Raw genomic sequence first — 18287 nt, 5'->3', positions numbered from 1 at the left:
TCACGTTGGCTTAAATACGTGCTTGTTAAATTATAGAATCCAATCTGACATTCGTATTATCTGAGTTGCCTAACTTCAACCTTAACAGTGCCTTAAAGTTAAATATTTTGACATTTTATGTTTCTTCAGTTGCAAGCAAGGACAACCGTAATAGATTACAAGTAAACATTGACTTTGTATCCAGAAAAATTATTTCTTATTGTTATATGATTTCAACCCTCTCTGTAGTCTTCCTATAAGTAACTTCTGTCTTGCTGCTATTTCTTTTCTTAATTATTCATCCACGTAGAGAACGTGGAAAAAGTTTATTTATTTTTAATGAAACAACTCACCCCATACGTTTTCAATTTATCCAGGTCTTTGTCACCTTCCAACCATGTTTTCACTTGATTGTGGTTGAATACCGCTACATACTGATTTCCTCTTGCATCATACACTGCTCCTGACGTAAGTTTATTTCTGCTGCTCCAGCTATTAATTTGCTTCTGGTCCTGGAGCTGAAAATCAGAGTATAATAATGACATACATCCAAAACTGAACGCAGCAACTGATATTCTATTATGAAATCACGATGGTTCGTTGTGCTAGGACGTAGTTATACAATTTTAAGAATAGTGCTTTACAAGATGGTGTGTGAAACAATAAATACGGGCGAAATCATAATTCTGCCGATTGTACGATGTTGCATTAAACGAAAGAAACATACCATACTTCACAGTTATCACAATGTCATTTACTGGTACACCATTTTACGAGTTGCATTTTTTAAAGTTTCAGTAATAACCACTACTGTAGTTTGAGAAGTGGTTTTCAACCGATGTGTTGCGATACACTGGTGTGTCAAGCAATTCCATATGGTGTGCCACGAAATTTAGAACTTAATGAACGAACTATATACGTTTATCTACAAAAGGCATGTGTTTCCTTAAAGAGTATGAGATTGAGTGTCTGAATCCCCCCTTCTCCCTTCCAGTTTGATAACACTGCCTACGCTACTGACTATTATAATTTACATTATTTTAATAAAAAGAATACACAAGTGCCGTACAATAAAGTCTGTATCGTCAGTCAAAAAAGGCCGGGAACCACTGATTTAAGGTAAGGCACTACGAGTTACCTTTACATATCTGTATCAGTTTCAGAGATACAGATTGTCAAAGTTTGGAAAATTACTCGTAAATATTGTTGACGAGAGCCTGCTTATGAGTACAATGTTGCAGAGTAAACTTCATAATTCAGCGACTACTGAACTTATTCGCGTCAAATGTTTACCAAATATCAACCAAAGGATATAGGTTATAAACAGAACCGTTTCATCAACCTTGCATATCTGGAAAGTCTACTAAAGAATAAATAATTATTCAATTAGAAGAAATGAGTTGAGTTGATTTTAGTTTAGCGTCCCGTTCAGCAGCGAGGCTATATGAGACGTGGACCTACTGATTAACGTGGAATCCGAACCACATGAGCTCCCGCCGGGAATCGAACCCGGGTCTCCCACGCCAAAGGCGCGTACGCTAACCGCTTAGCCACGAGGGAGCTCAATTCAATTAGAAGAAATTTTTAAGCGTGCAACAAGGAGTCATAAAGTGAGTTTTATAACCAAAAGGCATAAGAATTTCCTCTTTCCTTCTTGTTTTATAATGAACCTGAAAATACGCTCGCAAATCCTGTGAAACAAATTCATATTTAATCCTAGAAACCCATAATTAGTTGCGTTGTTAACTGTCTGCTGAAAAACATTTTCAGGCAAAATATCTGGAAACACACTTGTTTGAGGAATTGAGATCAAATTGTGGATATGGGTAAAACGGGTGGAGTGCTACGCGATATGGGTGTATGAACGTCATGGCAATGTTAAAATTCGCCATCTCGGATTTAGTTTGAGAATGCGAAGTCGCAACAGGGTCGAGTAACATCATTTTTAGCTGTCTAAGTTCTCAAAATTACAAATGTGAAGTCTTTACTTATGGTAACTTATTTATGAACTTTTTTCTTTCTTTTTTTATTTTTTTAATGGAAAACGCCGATTTATGAAGTATTTTGTATCAGGGTTATCTGGTTTAAACCAACTGTTATATATATATATATATATATATATATATATATATATATATATATATATATATATATATATATATATATATATATATATATATATATATAACTGGTTTACACACAAAAAAAAAGGTTTAAATCGTGTGAACTTCATGGTAATATTTTCATATATCAAACCATCTGCATTAGTTTTATCTCCTCTTCACCTTTTAATCAAAGTATCCCATATTCAATTCTCGGCAGAAGCACAACCCTTCCTTTAAGTGTAAACCAAGTAACAGTTCGGATGTCATTTTAAGCAAAAGTTGTCGTCTTGATAACCTCGGTATTATATAAGGATGTTAAGCCTAAACACACGAAACAAAACTAAATTGTATGCCTGAATGGGTCATTCCATATCAATTCAACACAGTGATTTAACCTCATCATGTCAGATTTTAATGAAATTTGGTAAACAGATGCTTTCCAGATAGACTACGAAAAATACAAAATTTCAACTCTATATATCAATCGGTATTGAAGATAGGACTATGTAAAGTTTGAAAAAAATCTCCAAAATAACATGTTCAACGAAATTTGAAATTGGAATTCCAGCTCTCTTAATTGAGCTAGAGAGCTGTTGAGGTATCATTTTACAGCATTTGCATGCCCTTTCCTGTGGTATACAACATCATATAGGCTAATACAGAATTTATTTTTCAAAATCAAAAATGTTCAGAAAGTACGTATGTTAAAATTTTGAAATTAATTCCATAAGTAGATTGTTGCAAAGCACCTAGCAAAATAAGAATTTGGGATGATAATGGGTTCATTGTTTTAAAAAATGAAAACTAAACTATTCTTGATTTTTCAAGAGTGCTCTGTAGGTAGTGTAATAACACAAGAATGCTAAGTTTTACACTTTTGTGAAAACAAAAATGAACACTTACTTGAAGAAAGAGTATAACTGAGTTCGTAGTAAAACTTTTCAATGAGTAGTAGTATCATTTGTTCGGCATACATCACTTTCAAGGAGAACATAACTTCTTTCAATGGGAATTACAGGATTCACCTTTGTCAGAACGTCCACAAAACATCAGCATTTCTTGGATATGAGAATGATGGAGATGGTGTAGGTGGATGAGGAATTTATTTTCACTTCATCAAGTTCTTCATTTTTCTGTAAAACATACCCGAGCTACCAATTTCCTTTATACAGCAGTGACATAACCTGATATGTCTTTTAACTGAAGTTTATTTGTAGATTTTGACACTTCCTTTCCCCAACCCTGCAAACCATCTGAAAACTTTAATACAATTTGCCCTCAAATTGAATTTGAACACCCCATGAAAAGCTGTGGATTCCCGAAATAAATTCCTGCGTACGTCCCTGATAAGCAGTGTGCTAAAATGGCGTTTATACAAATAGTGAATACTACAATTTTAAAATTAAAAATTTAGTATATCATTCAAGAAAATTAAAAAGTCCAATTGATAAGCTACAGATATAATGATAAAGTTTATTTACTTTTATCAATATATTTAAGCAAAGTTAAAAGTATTAACTATGAAACAGACATTCAGCCAATCGGATAGATAAGATAGAATTTGTTTCGTTAGCAGGGGCGGCATCAGGATTTTAATTTTGAGGAGGCCATTTTTTTTCATTTTATTTTTTTTTTTTTAAATATAAAAATGTACAGAATGTGTTCTTTTGCAATAAATATATATTTATTATCTTTTAGATATTTATATTCTTCAAAATTTTGGGGTAGGTCCGGGCCTACCCGCTAAAGCTGTTTCAGTTCGTTTGGTTTCTTTACGTTTAATGTCCTTGTGTAACAGCGACATTATGAACAATTGGAGATATTACTTAAAGTGGCATTTGAACTACTGCTCGATTTCTACCTGGGAGAAATTTTGTGGGCTCATCGGGACCTTTAATTACAAGGCGAAAATTAGATTCAACTAATACAAATGATTCGAGATATGTAAAAACGTCACTATGAAATTCACACGATTTGTGGCATTTTTTTACAAAAAAACAGCTGGTTTAAACCAGCCAACCCTGCTGTTGTACCAATGCAAGATTTATACTTTTTACAAGCCACGTTTATTTACAGTAACATTTTTGTGAAACTTGTATTAATATTATTTTATTAACTTTTATAAAACTAAAGTTCAAAAGTATCAGCATTTTAACTAGCTTTAAGTTAAAGTTTTAAGAGTATGAGTTAATAAGCACTGGCAACAGATTACAAGTCTACATGGTATGTTTTACACCCATTACTCTATTCTTCATATTTATTCCACAAGTAAAACAAAAAACATTGCATACATGCACTTTTCAGATGGGTACAGGGTATTAACGAAAACTCTAGTGTTAGTTTTAAATGTTTTTGATCATGAATCCATTATCACCCCAAATTCATACTTTGCTAGGTGCCTTACAACAATACTATCTATTCATGGAACTAATTTAAAAATTTTAAAATATGTACTTTTTGAAAAATTTTGAAGTAAAATATTGATTTTGATTTTGAAAAAACAATTCTGCATTAGGCTTTATGATGTACATCACAGGAAAGGGTATGAAAATGCTATAAAATGAGACCTCAATGAGCTCTCTAGCTCAATTAGGAGAGTTGCAATTCCAATTTCAAAATACATTTAACATACTATTTTGGGCAATTTTTAGAAACTTTATATAACCTTATCTACAATATCGGCTGATATATAAAGATTTGGTATATTTCTTAGTCTATATGAATAGTATCCCTGTGCAAAATTTCACAATCTGAGATGATAAAGGTAAATTTTGTTTTCAAATTATGTTAATATGACCTGGAAGGACTCGAATGTATGTTGTTTTATAAAGAAGCCAGAATCAGTATGTTAAATGTACTGATAGAAATTGGTAAAATTTATCGACTGCCTACGCAGCTTCCAACATTAGCTTGTATTGGACTTTGTTTTAAATTTATCTACATACTAAATTTGAATGATATCTACACACTAAATTTGTAATTTAATACCTCAGTTTTAGTGTACTGTTTATAATACGTTAACCTTAAAATTTTACATGCTAAGCAATAACGGGATTTTCCCGATGGTTTCCCGATTTATATATAATTCTGTATAATGGCTTAAGTTGTGCAACTGTTTATCTTTTTGTCCTTCTGAAATGACTCTTGACAATTATATTAACAAGTATGTAAAAATCAGTACAACGTACTTTTATCAGGAGTCCTTCGTGAGTGAGTCGGCAGACTCTTAGAATTTGTAGCCAATTAGTCCCGGTTTCGAGTCCAAGTGGAGGACAATTTCTCTCGGATGTAAGCCGAGAAGCGGTTTGAATTCCACTTTAAGCTTACATGACCCTTCCATAACCCAGTTGTTGCATAATAACACAATTTATTTCTGTCCATATGTAATATAAATACATAGAGCAAATTAATAATAATAAAAAAAAAAAGTTTTTTTTTAAAAAAATAAACCATGATTTTTGCCAACCCTGTTTTGTACCTTAAACTCCTCCTTTTGTATATTCAAAATTCTGAAGAGAGAAATACTCTTCGAAAATAATTCATTTCCTGATTAGCAGTCTCACTCAACCAGGATTCAAACTACGCTAGAAAGTCAGGAAAACGGTTTAAAATATGCCTAACGCCAGGATAAATGCTAAATTTCACAGAAATGTCAGGGAATTACTTCAGTTGCTCACAGAAACATGAAGTACACTTGAATGAATCAAGACCAATTAAAAAAGAAAATAAAGAAAATGTTGAAAAATAAGATTATCTCTAGAAATCAAGAAGCTTAAGGAGTGCCAACAGGCTAAAACTTGATGGATTGAAAGAGAAGAAAGTAAATAAAAAATTCATATATTATAAATTGGGCTTGTTGGTTGCGGATAACCTATGAGAAGGCCAAATTACGATATATGTCTACTCGTTTATGTTTATGAGTATGTCCCAAATTACAAGAGCTAGAAAAAAAAAATTATATAGGTTCCTATGCTTGATAGCCAGCTATGACTACTACCACACACTGCACCTAACTGCACTCCCACATCTGAATTATCTGAATTCACGTTGAACGCAGAGCCATCTTTCACGCCACCTACCATGAGTAGGATAAGTATCTTTTAAAAAACTTCCTTATCTCTCGCTTTCGTGACAAAATGAAGTTTCTATCCACATTTGACGGTACTACCTACAGTACCATGGCCTGGGCTATGATGAATTAGTCACTTCTACTCTTTTATGTAATATTACAGATTATCTTATTTCGTATATATTTAAATAACAAAAATATCTTAGGCATTTTGCAAAGGTACAAGGTACTACAAATTACATTTCTACCAACTATTATAACAACCAGTTCAACAGCTTCGCTTATTATGTGAACCTTTCCTATTTATTTTATTCTGTTTCTGTTGTCGAGAGAAAAGAGCTAGTTGGCAGTTTGAATAGTTTGGCTTATCAATATTGTTAAATATGCTCCTCTTCAAACAAGTAGGTCTATCTTCATCAAAATATACGAGATTAAAAATTTGTTTAGTTTCGTATTTTGCACTGTAACTTCTAGAAAAGCAATTACATTTTGTATAAATTGTACTACAAACAATTAAACTTTGAATATTAGTACATAAACATGATGGAAATTTCATTTGCTTACCAAAACAAACTGCAGTACTGAAAGCTTATTCTTTAAGAAGAAAAAAAAAAAAATGGTCTCATATCAATATGTTGCCTATACTAAAGTGTATATGTACACGTTTCAAAAGTAAAATCTCAAGGTTGGTTTGGTCTTCTATGGGAATTCTTGTGAGTTACTAGTTCGACGCTGTCAAGAACACACTAAACCAAGATTTCATGGGGTAAAACTGCCATTTTTTTCTCTAGGAGTACGTAATGGAAAAATGTAAGAGTCAGTGGACAAATTGATGATGATGAATGTGGGTAGCTAGCCAATCAGTACTATCTTACTTATATATTCATTCTTAATATACATAATATATTCAAATATTCTTATAATTGAATATATTCTTATAATATATTCAAATTCATTCTTAATTTACTAGAGAAAAATGTATGTTCTTTGGAAACTACAGCTCCTGTTGGAGGTGAACATAATAAGGAAATCCTAATACTGATAACTGAAACGTAAATACCCATTAAAATATTCATTTCTGGTAAATACCCGTACCGAAACTGTAACTTACATCACTGTCTGACATGCATAGCACCTCGTAACATGAGGAACACAATGTGTTTTTACTTTCCTAGCTTACGTAATCCGAATGGAGTAACCAGCTCCGATTGCCCTGACACGGTTAAACAGACGTGTGTTGTTTTTTAGTGGCCATCGAACACAGGTTGGTTCGTGCTTCTTGAACTGTTTTTATCGCATATATAAACGCGACATATGTAATAACGGGTAAATCCTTCTAAAGTAAATCTGCATCTACGAACGCAACTCCCTATAAGAAATAATTTGAAAGGCACAATAGTCCATTTGCTGAAGAAAAGGACGTAATTAATGAATTAAAAGTATGGGCATTACTGCTGTATCGCCGGGTCAGACAAAATAATAATAAAAGTAATATTTAGTGTCTCCCCCAAAACACTAGGCTGTAACCCTGGCACACTTGGTAGTGATTACTGTCGGAAATACTGCGTGGACGTACGGCATAAAAACTAGTGCACAGAACACGAACCTACTTGTGTCAGGTGCCCACTAAAATGCACGAATACTATCTAACAGACTTAGAGCAGGAGCACAGCACGGGGTCCCGCGCCGTGGGATGCAGGTTCGTCAGCGGCGGTGGAGACAAAGAGTTTACTTTCTGCCGAGCGGATCCATCTGACCTGGTTTCCGGAACAGTTCAGGAATCAGTTCTCAAAAACGATTTGAGTCATCGGAGCACCTTCGCAACCAGTTCCTCGAAATAAACAACCTGTTGCGAGGAACTTACTGCCAGACTACCCGACGAATGAAAACATACTTAAGAATGGTTTCCTGAACTAATTCGGAAACCATATCAGACGAATTATAATCCCCGCATATCAGATAAAATAATAAGCAGCTCTTAAAGTAGCTAAACATAACCTAACCTAGCCACATAAAATTAACAATATTACATAATAACATCTAATTTATCAACAAAGAAAATTAAAGAAAGAAAAAAAACACTGGATAACCACGATGTTTATTTTCAAGTTATTACGGATTTTTTGGCGCTCATTAATTGTGTTAATCAAGAGAATAAAGATAGTCTATGCAGTGTAAACTTCCAAATTAATAAACAGGCCCCGTATTCTCTCTCTTCCCAAGCATATACATATATGTTTGAATGTGTGTGTGTGCAACTAATTTCAATCGAATCGCCCAGCAGTCCTTTTATGGCTAAAAAGAAAGGAGAATCGCTTCACAGAACATTCCAGCAAGAAGTCTCATCGCTAAGTTTAGCCATTGCATCAGTTGGTTGCGTTCAAGTCAAAACCGGGATTTTCCCTTTGGAGAAGCAACGCAAGAGGTTGGCGAAAAAAGCAAATCAGTCTATTAAAGAGACTCGGTTAGGCAGGGGTGCGCCTCGCACCTATCGTGCGTCCTGCACGTAGAGTAGGCTTTTACACGGACTCGTACACCCAGCCCGTCGACCTGACTTTAAGTTTCCAGAGATTTGTGCCCGCCGTTGTTCCTAAGAAGTTGAAGTAAAAGGAACCAAGTGTCGATGTTGTGTAATTATAGAACGAGCCTTGCATCTAAATTCATTTTGTGATTTTATGAATCGTTGTAGCCGAAAAGCAAAAGGGCTAGCAAGCTAGTTTTAAACGTAGATGCAGTCAATGGACCTTGGCAGGAGCACTTCCAAACAATAATCCTGTTGTGAGCAGCATAACTATTGGATACTTTCTTTCGTATGGCAAATGAGTCACTGGATTGGATTTAGGAACCAGTTTCTGTAAAGAGGATAGCCAGAAGAGGAAACTGCGGCTGACTTAATCCCCCCCTCCATGTGCAGTACAGTGTGCATAGTGAAACGCGAGTGTTATATAAATTATCTCCTACTCTCATTCCATGCCGCTAGCGCAAACTGTAAGTAGAATTGAGAAAGAATCATTCTTCTAAATCGAAAAGGCCACCTGATCAAAGTAAATGATTTTAAGAAAATAAAAAGTAAAGTGATTACTTTTGAGCGCTCAAGTTGTTAAATATTATAATTAGCTTGTAGTTTGTTTATTGTATATTGTTTGTTTAATCACAATATATAGTACTCGCAATTTTAATCTCACGTTTAATTCTTGGCCGTAATCACTCGTAGCTTTACAGTGTGTTGTAACAGTTCATAGATTATTTGCTTTATTCATTAATTTTTACGGCAAGCACTCCTCCCTTTCCCGATATCTTTCCAGCGGACGGGGACTACTTGTATGGTTTATGATGACCTTTTGTGGGCGCTGGAAGCCACGAAACCAAAGTCTGGGGGAAGTGAAACAAAAAGAGAGAGAGATAATATATAGTCTTATTTAAGATAAACACACAAAGGTCGGTCATAAAGTCTACATGAGGAGCTACTTTCCCGTAAACTCTCCCCGCTAAAAACGTCAGTAGAATAAATTAAGTCGTAATACATTTTCTACGACTATTTTTTAACCTAAATGGGGGCACCGCCCCCAATCCCCCGCTAAAAGAAACTTCACTGAAAAAGAAGCAATAATCTTTTAAAACACCTTCCAAAATATTACAAGAAAAATCAAATATTACTAACCATTAATGACAGAGCAAACCTGCATGCCGAACAAAAATATTACTCTCCAATTGACAAACATTCGTGAATGAGAAATTGATAATTTGTAACATCAGAAAAAAAAAAAAAAAAAAAAAAAAAACGTCCAATATTAGATTTGTGTGATCCAAAGAAGTTCCATATTTAAGAAAGACGAGTTAACACACTTCCCATGAAATTCATCCAACACCTTTTGCAGTTCTAGAACTGCTGAGTCGGCATGCACAAAAAACTCCAATTATACCATCCCGAAGCAGGCATATCATACTGGTATAGCCTCAAACAACTACGAACTGCCCGCTTTATACACTACCGTTCTACAGTTGTACTAGGGAGACATCTAGTGGTAAAAATCGAAAGAACCAAATTCCTATACACAATATCACAGTTCGATTCCATCCAGTGATTCGAATCACTATTAACCCAGGCCAAAAGTCACTATTAAGCACGAAAAGAACTCTTACCGCGGTGGTTATACGCATAAATGATAGTGGAAAATATTTTATATATCATAGAATGTGTAGCTTATGTGTTGCGCAGTTTTGGGGGAGATACTAAATGTCATCCAAAATAGTATAAAAATTTACTAAATTAGGTTAGATATTCTTCTTTTCTGTAGTTTCAATTCGTTTCTACACTTACGACAAACTGTTCGCCTGTCCAGTAGACCATGCCTTTTAAACAATTTCAACTCCTTACTTTTGTATAACTCGATAAACTCAAACACAATATGTAACACACTTATTTCCGCACCATTTCCACACTGCCCCTTCCATAAATCATAACAAGAATACCTCTCCGCTAAATAGTCCCTTCCGAATCTACATATAGTGCTGCTTACAACATCAAAAACAACTAACAACAAGTATTTTCTTAACTTCGAATTCATTCGAGCAGACAGTGCTACCTAATAGAAAATTTATAGGTAAAATACGATGTGAAACATTGTTCGTGAAGGAATCAAAGTGTGAAAATAAGTATTTACTGTCAGTGCATAGCATATTGAAATGAATTTTGAGTGAAAGTACTGTTTGTGTAAGCGTGCTTTTCCCTCGTTTACGGGTAATCTCCCGTCGCTTACGCGCCTGCTTCCTACAGTCGCATCCCCTCGCTGACGCTCGGGCCCCCTGCTTCGCTCCTCCTCTGACACTGTTTGCATTCGTGCATTTTGGTGATCACCTAGCACAAATTGGTATGTGTTTTACGCACTGTAGTTTCTTGTCATACTTTCATACTGAGCCCTCCTGAAGTCAATCTACAAGTAAGGCCTAGTAATGGAACACCTTCTTTGTGCATGCTCTGCTAAAAGAAATACAAAGCTCTAATCTGACCTGAAAATATATGAAAAGTGTCAAAATTTGGTAGAGTTGTCTGCTCGAGTAATGCCTTAGTTTTAACTATTCACCTCACCTGACTTTCACTATACCTCACAAGCCAAAATAAATTCTTTAATTCATATGGTAAATTTCCTAAAATTCGGCCAGAGATACAGCAGCTAACCCAAAGTATGAATAGCTAAATTGGGATATTACCCTCTTTATATTAATAATATACATTTACAATAACTTTCATAATTACTTGAAACTACACGTCCGTGCACTAAAATTCATGTAAAAAAAAAAAAATAAATAAATAGCAAATTGTATTACGAGTTAACATATACTATACATTACTGATATGTTGATTCTTAGCTACTTACTTTGAATCGTACTATCATATTTTTTCCTAAAGTAACTATTACACATTCTGTTGACGAATCTTCCGAAACACTTAATAAGCTTTTGTGATCTATAAGGGGGCATAACGAAAATCTCACTCTAAACCTCGCCATACTTAGTACTTGGTACTTAATACACAACTTTCCATCCACATTTAACTCACACACAGTTGTTTTCAAGTACTACAATATTTTAATTTTTTTTATTAAGTATAAACACCATCGTTAGCCCCCTTGCACATGCTTTACTCTGTCCATTTGTCGTCGTCTTCTTTTATAATGGTATATTGACACAGAATATAGAGGAAATAAACTACTAGACAAAATCAATATTCACTACGTTACGTGTCGTGTAACGTTTGCTTTTCCAGAGCATCTTTCGTATGACAGGGTTCGACCGTCTGTCCAATTTGATTATATGAATGAAAGCAGTCTTTTCACTGAGATAATTAATCAGACGCTATGTCCGAAAACATATAGCAGGATGTCATCCCCAAACAGTAGCCCCGTTAAACTACTGCATGTGCTGAAGAATAATTAGCAAATCAGCATGCAAGAGTGATGTTTAAAATTTTCTCTTCGTAGCGGGTGAAATGACTATCTTCTGCTTTCCACAATATTCGTCGCTACCACATCAATTCTATACGTAGAGTATATGGTGCTTTTACATGGTAGCATTTTGATAAGTATCTTGTCGTGACGTAGCAAACAAATCACTAGAAGGAGAGCACAATTATGGCTCCGAAACTAAAGCGTGAAGTAGTTAAAACGATAGTGGTTGTAACAACAGTTCTCGCCGGTTATATTAAAAAAACGAAAACCACAAAGAAGTATGTGGACAAAGAATTGGTTGTTGCGGAGGGATGATAATATTTCAGTTCTTTCTATGGTAAAGAAAGAACTGAAGCCTGAGATTCCTATTGCATTCAAGAACTTCTTGCGCATGGTTAATGAAGCCTTCAAAAAGTTCTAATCAGTATAATAATAGCATCCCTACTCCAACTCATTTTTCTTTAATACAATTTAATTTCCCGCACAAAGCAAGAGCATGGATATTTGGCACAAATTCTTTCGCTTTCTTTTAACACACTATGGTGCTGCAATCGGACCAGAAATACTGGGGAAAATGCTACGAAATAGAGCAGGTTTCAGGCCCGTGCTGGCCCACCGGGACATGTCCCGGTGCGCCCTCCTAAACATCACATTATATATAAAGGTACATTTTTATATAATAAATTCTTACAGTTGTTACTACAAGACGCCCTTGCGAAAACACACAAAGGTTAAACGGTTTTATTTATTCTTCTGTACGGCACAGTTCTGTACAATGAATACATACTATTACTGTTGGTAAGAAACCTGTGAAGAGTACAGTGCGCCCTTAGCATACGGCGCCCTTCCGAAACCACATCAAAGATAAACGGTTTTATTCTTCTGTATGACACAGCTGTGTACAATGAATACATCCTGTTACTGTTGGTAAAGAACCCGTGAAGGGTACAGTGCGCCCTTTACGCAAGGCGCCCTTGTCCTGTAGAGCAATATTGGAATAATCTGCCTATTATATTTCTAAAATATAGCTATATTGATTTATTAGTATAGGCACTATATTTAGCTTTATTTTGGTTGACAAAAAATTCTTACAAGAACTAAAATTGTTTCTCTAGCAACAAAATTTTCACAGTTTAGCTATTGACGTTATTAAACAAACCTTGGGTTTTAATACATAAAATGTGCCCGTATATATACAGGGTGTGACTTAATTAACATACCAAACTTTAGGAGGTGACTTGTGACACGATATCAAACAAGACGTATACACCAACCTGAGTGAAAAATGCCTCCTTTCGGCGCCTTGATCACACGAAAATTTGTCGGAAAAAAGTAAAAACAGCCATAAATTCGAACAGAACATCGGATCGAAGTCGGGTAAAAGAGGATGCCAATTATTTTTAGTAGTATATCCCATTAGTGTACAATCGGATATAATGCAGTAGCGACGCAAGGGTGACTTCCAAACTGGAGTATTCCTTCGAGTATTCTATCAAACGTTGAATGAGAAAAACGAACAACAATCAAGTATAAGATTCCAACAATCAAAAATAGTAGTACATCTTTCAAGTTAGAAGAACACTTCGAACTTGAAAGGCAGGGGGATATACATGTGTGATTGATCTATTTTGTCTCAGCACAGAATAAACTCTCGGGAGAAGAATTTAAATGAAGTCTTTAACGTATCACAGGTGTATCTTCTAGGCTGATGGTAATGGATGTCAAATGAACGGCTTTGTGTCCAAGTTACGAGTGTGGGAAAATGGAAAAAATAACTTTGACCCAAATTAGGTTTAAAACGACTGTGTATTGGAGAGTTTGGTGGGTTGTAAAGAAACAACATGTAGTATCCAAATATGATGAACGAGTGTACAAGAGATTCTCGATATGACACAGGGATTCCCATATATTGCGTGAATACATATTGGGCAAAAGTAAGCTGCATTAAAATGTTTCCTCCTCGTAATATGCTATTTCGTGGAATTTGATACTTCTGTGCACAGAAACTACAGAAATGGACGAAACACGAAATGATGTATATGCATAACGATACAAAGAAATGCACTGGGACAGTATACTTAATTTATCCGTTAGATAAATCTTCTTCCAGGGATACTTTCGAGGGGCTTTTCCCTTCTCTTGGAGTTGGCAAACCGCCCCTTAATCATGAGCTATGAAAAACTACATTCCTATTGTGAATGTACCAAAATAGTGTAGTAGTGTAGACTACTTATAATTTGATTTTTTTCACTGCTGGAAAAAACTTTCTAGAAGAAAACACATGCAATAAGTGGTGGAAAATATTTTCCGATGTTTTCTATGTACTTTGGAGCTGGATGAAATACCTACACGGAGGAAAGAAAATGTGGTACTTCTGCTTAGCCGTAGCAGAACTTACGGAATTATCGTTTCTTGTGTGCCATTTTCGAGTGGCTCGCAGAAGGTTTATAGCAGTTTTGATGTGGAAAGCATAAATTAGCGTGATCGTGTTGTAGTGGGCATCTGACGCAACTTGTGAGCGATATACAGAGTCCGATGCTTTGATATTACGTGTGGAATTGCTGTATAACAGGATAGAAAGTGTTGCTTACAACGATAAAGTGTTGTGTCCAGGTATTCACGGTCGTGTAAAACTGTAGTCGTTGATGTTTAAGTAAAATTGATTACACAGGCCTACAGAAAAAAAATTTTTCTTGGTGCCTAAAATTTTAGAGCTGATTTTAACTATGTGTGGGGCGCTGAATCCAATAATGTAAGCAGTTTTTTTTCTATCAGCTCTACTTTGGTAGATACAGGCTACTGTACCAGTAGTGTTATTTACGTTACAATGTATGTGGAAGAAATATTACAATCCAAAATAAATATGTAAATTATAAATGATGTAACCACTATTTCTGCATGCTTCTTGCAATAGTATACAAAATAAGCAAAAGAAATACAAATATTCTCGTAATAACAAGTTTGAATATGATCTTATAAACTCTGCAACTCAAATAAATCCTACTGTGCTCTATAGAGATTTCTATTTGGAAGAACGGCGCTCTTTTCTCATTAGTGCTGCTATCTGTCGGTACTAAACGGAAACTAGTCATATAGTAGTTCCAGGAACGTCCACTAGATTGCATTGGTATTCTACTTGGCTAGTGGATCGTAGTTGTTGTCTTGCAGGTGGAGTGACATGTTGGAACATGTGAGTTTTGTTCTGAAATCATAACTTGTATCGCGTATACTAAGGCTTTATATTTAACATCCGTGTTAGTGGCCTGAACATAAAATGAGTTCAAGTCGCAGAAGTTGTGTTAACCATCCTGATGTGTTTTGCTACATATGTGGTGAGTACACATTTAAAGACAATAGAAAACATATCAGTGACTTTGTAAAAAAAGCATATCATGCATATTTTGGTGTACGCCTAGGGGACCAAGATAAAACGTGGGCTCCACATATTGTGTGTAAAATGTGTACTGAACACTTGCGACAGTGGACAACTGGAAAAAGAAAAAGTCTTAAGTTTGGTGTTCCAATGGTTTGGAGGGAACCCACAAACCATGTTGATGACTGTTATTTCTGCCTGGTAAATGTTACGGGTATGAATAGAAATAACCGGAACAAGTGGACATATCCTGATCTGCCTTCAGCAAGACGTCCAGTTGTTCATTCCGATGAAATACCAATCCCAACGTTTCACCACTTGCCAGAGCTTTGTGAGACTGAAAACGAACGTAGTGAACATTCTTGTGACATGGATGATGGAAGTGACAGTGATTATGAGGGAATGTCAACAATTCCTCAACAGTTTAATCAAGATGAGCTAAATGATCTAGTTAGGGACCTTAATCTTTCAAAAGAATCGTCTGAATTACTTGCTTCCAGATTGAAGGAGAAAAACGTACTAGAACAAGGAACTAAAATCACATTCTACCGAACAAGGGAAAAGGAGTTTTTACCATTTTTCACTGAAGACACAAATCTCGTATTCTGTCACGATATTAGAGGTCTCCTAGAACACATGGGTCTTCCAGAATACAATCCAGATGATTGGCGCCTGTTTATTGATAGCTCCAAGCGAAGTTTAAAATGCGTCCTTCTACACAATGGCAATAAATATGGCTCAATTCCAATCGCTCATTCAACACGACTGAAAGAAGAATATGAAGCAATTGCTTTGGTTATGGAAAAAATTAAATATCAGGACCATCAGTGGGCGATTTGTGTGGATTTAAAGATGGTGAACTTTCTTCTTGGACAGCAAAGTGGCTACACAAAATATCCTTGTTTTCTATGTCTGTGGGATAGCAGAGACAAAGCAAACCATTGGTCAAAAAAAGAGTGGCCGCAGAGAGACGACATGGTTGTTGGTAAGAAAAATATTATTAACATGCCTATTGTTGAGTGTGACAAAATCATTTTGCCACCTCTACATCTCAAGCTCGGTTTGATGAAGCAGTTTGTAAATGCGCTAAATAAGGACGGGCCGTGCTTTGCTTACATGGGAAACAAGCTACCTCAGATCAGCACAGAAAAATTAAAAGCTGGAATATTTGATGGTCCCCAAATAAGACAACTCATGAAAGATCCGGCTTTCGTGGAGTCCATGAATGAGACTGAACGTAGAGCTTGGACCTCATTTGTAGAAGTTATCAAGAATTTCCTTGGCAATAATAAAGCTGATAACTATGTTGAGCTAGTGAACCAGATGCTTAATGCATTCCAAAAACTTGGATGTAATATGAGTATCAAAATTCATTACTTGCACAGCCATTTGGACCGTTTCCCAGACAACGTAGGCAGTTTGAGTGAAGAACAAGGTGAAAGATTTCACCAAGATATTAAAACAATGGAGGACCGCTACCAAGGAAGATGGGATGCCCATATGATGGCAGATTACTGCTGGAACCTAAAAAGAGACTGTGCAAAGAAACATTCAAGGATGTCACGAAAACGAAGCTTCCGAAGTGTTGAATAGATCGTTTTGAACAAATTATTTGATTTTTTATTCATAAAAACTATTATAAAATGTAGTTACAGAGTTATTATGTACTTGATGTTTGTGTTTATATGGTTTTCATTATTTTCAAAGTGTTCCAAATAACAGATTTAAATGTCATAGTTTTCTTTTCACTTACAGTAAAACAGCACCTATGCAATTTTCAACGTTGTAGCAGGTCAGTCTTGCAATTCCTATATCTCAAAAACTAAAGCTGTTAGGGGAAAACTAACGCCATATTTGGATTCAGCGTTCCAATTCTACTTCAAATCAGCTAAGAAACACCCGGCACCAAAACCACTGTAAGCCAGTGTTATATTAATCTGTACGTGCCTGCGCAATGGTAGATTACCCTGTCCACGAGCAGGCAGATATACACCTCATTTATGGAGGTGCAAAGGAAAATAGCCCAGATGCGAGACGTTTATATCGTGACCGTCGCCCTCAAAAGAGAGTAACTGTCCTATTATTTCCAGACCTCCATATTCGCCTTCGGGAGATAGGGTCTCTTCAATTTCCCCTACTTGAAATCGGAGGAAATTGCACTATGTGGACAGTTGAATTTAAAGACAGCGTACTGGGAATGATCACAGACCGTCTGAAACTAGCAGTAGCCATTTGTAGGGCATAAAAATCCACATGCAACTCTAGTGAAAGATCAGCAGAGAGATTTAAGGCGGATTTTCATGTGTCCTTTACCTCCGTGAGTTGCGAGCGATTGTGCTAAACAGCCAATGAAATCACGCATCGGAGATGGCGCGCTACACTCGCGTCAGAGTAGAAATTTGTTCAATTCTGACGGAAGTAGCGCGCGTACACTATTGTATTCACTGACTAACATGGCGGAAGTCGCAAACTTTCTATTTTACGCATGCGCATTAGCTAGGGAGTAGTAATTTGGCGCAATACACGCACGGATGTATGAAAACGAAAATAATTTACGGTGAATACGCTACATGTGATGCTTCCGTTCTAACGCGGGCATGAAAATCCGCCTTTAGTGTGAGCGCGCGTTGCGGTATGGTGAATAATTTTGTGGTAATACCTTATTTATTACCGGCCTGCCTGTGTAGGAGTATGTATATTTTACTATTAAGTAATGTTCTCCCAAAATGGTTAGAACATGTGCACTTGAAATTAAGACAGCCGATGTGATCCCAGCGTGACAGTGCACCTACACATTTTGACAGAAATATGCA

The 18287-nt window shown here is 35.9% G+C and overlaps 1 protein-coding gene across 1 annotated transcript in view; it reads right to left on the bottom strand.

The window, feature by feature from the left end:
* The window catches only part of LOC145680416 (nucleolar protein 11), a 34010-nt gene extending 21998 nt beyond the window's left edge, over positions 1–12012 (bottom strand). Inside the window, exons 1-2 of the mRNA XM_081750927.1 lie at positions 11532–12012; positions 333–497 (exon numbers count right to left, since the gene is read on the bottom strand). Of these exons, the coding sequence (XP_081607053.1) occupies positions 333–497; positions 11532–11663 (297 nt within the window). The 5' untranslated portion in view covers positions 11664–12012. The remainder of the gene's footprint in view (positions 1–332; positions 498–11531) is intronic.
* Between the last annotated feature and the right edge of the window lie 6275 nt (positions 12013–18287).

This window comes from Thermobia domestica, chromosome 3 (genome assembly GCF_964235325.1).
Source record: "Thermobia domestica chromosome 3, izTheDome1.hap1.1, whole genome shotgun sequence".
NCBI classification, from domain to species: domain Eukaryota; kingdom Metazoa; phylum Arthropoda; class Insecta; order Zygentoma; family Lepismatidae; genus Thermobia; species Thermobia domestica.
The sequence above is the reverse complement of the archived record's forward strand: the minus strand, read 5'-3'. Positions and strand labels throughout refer to the sequence as shown.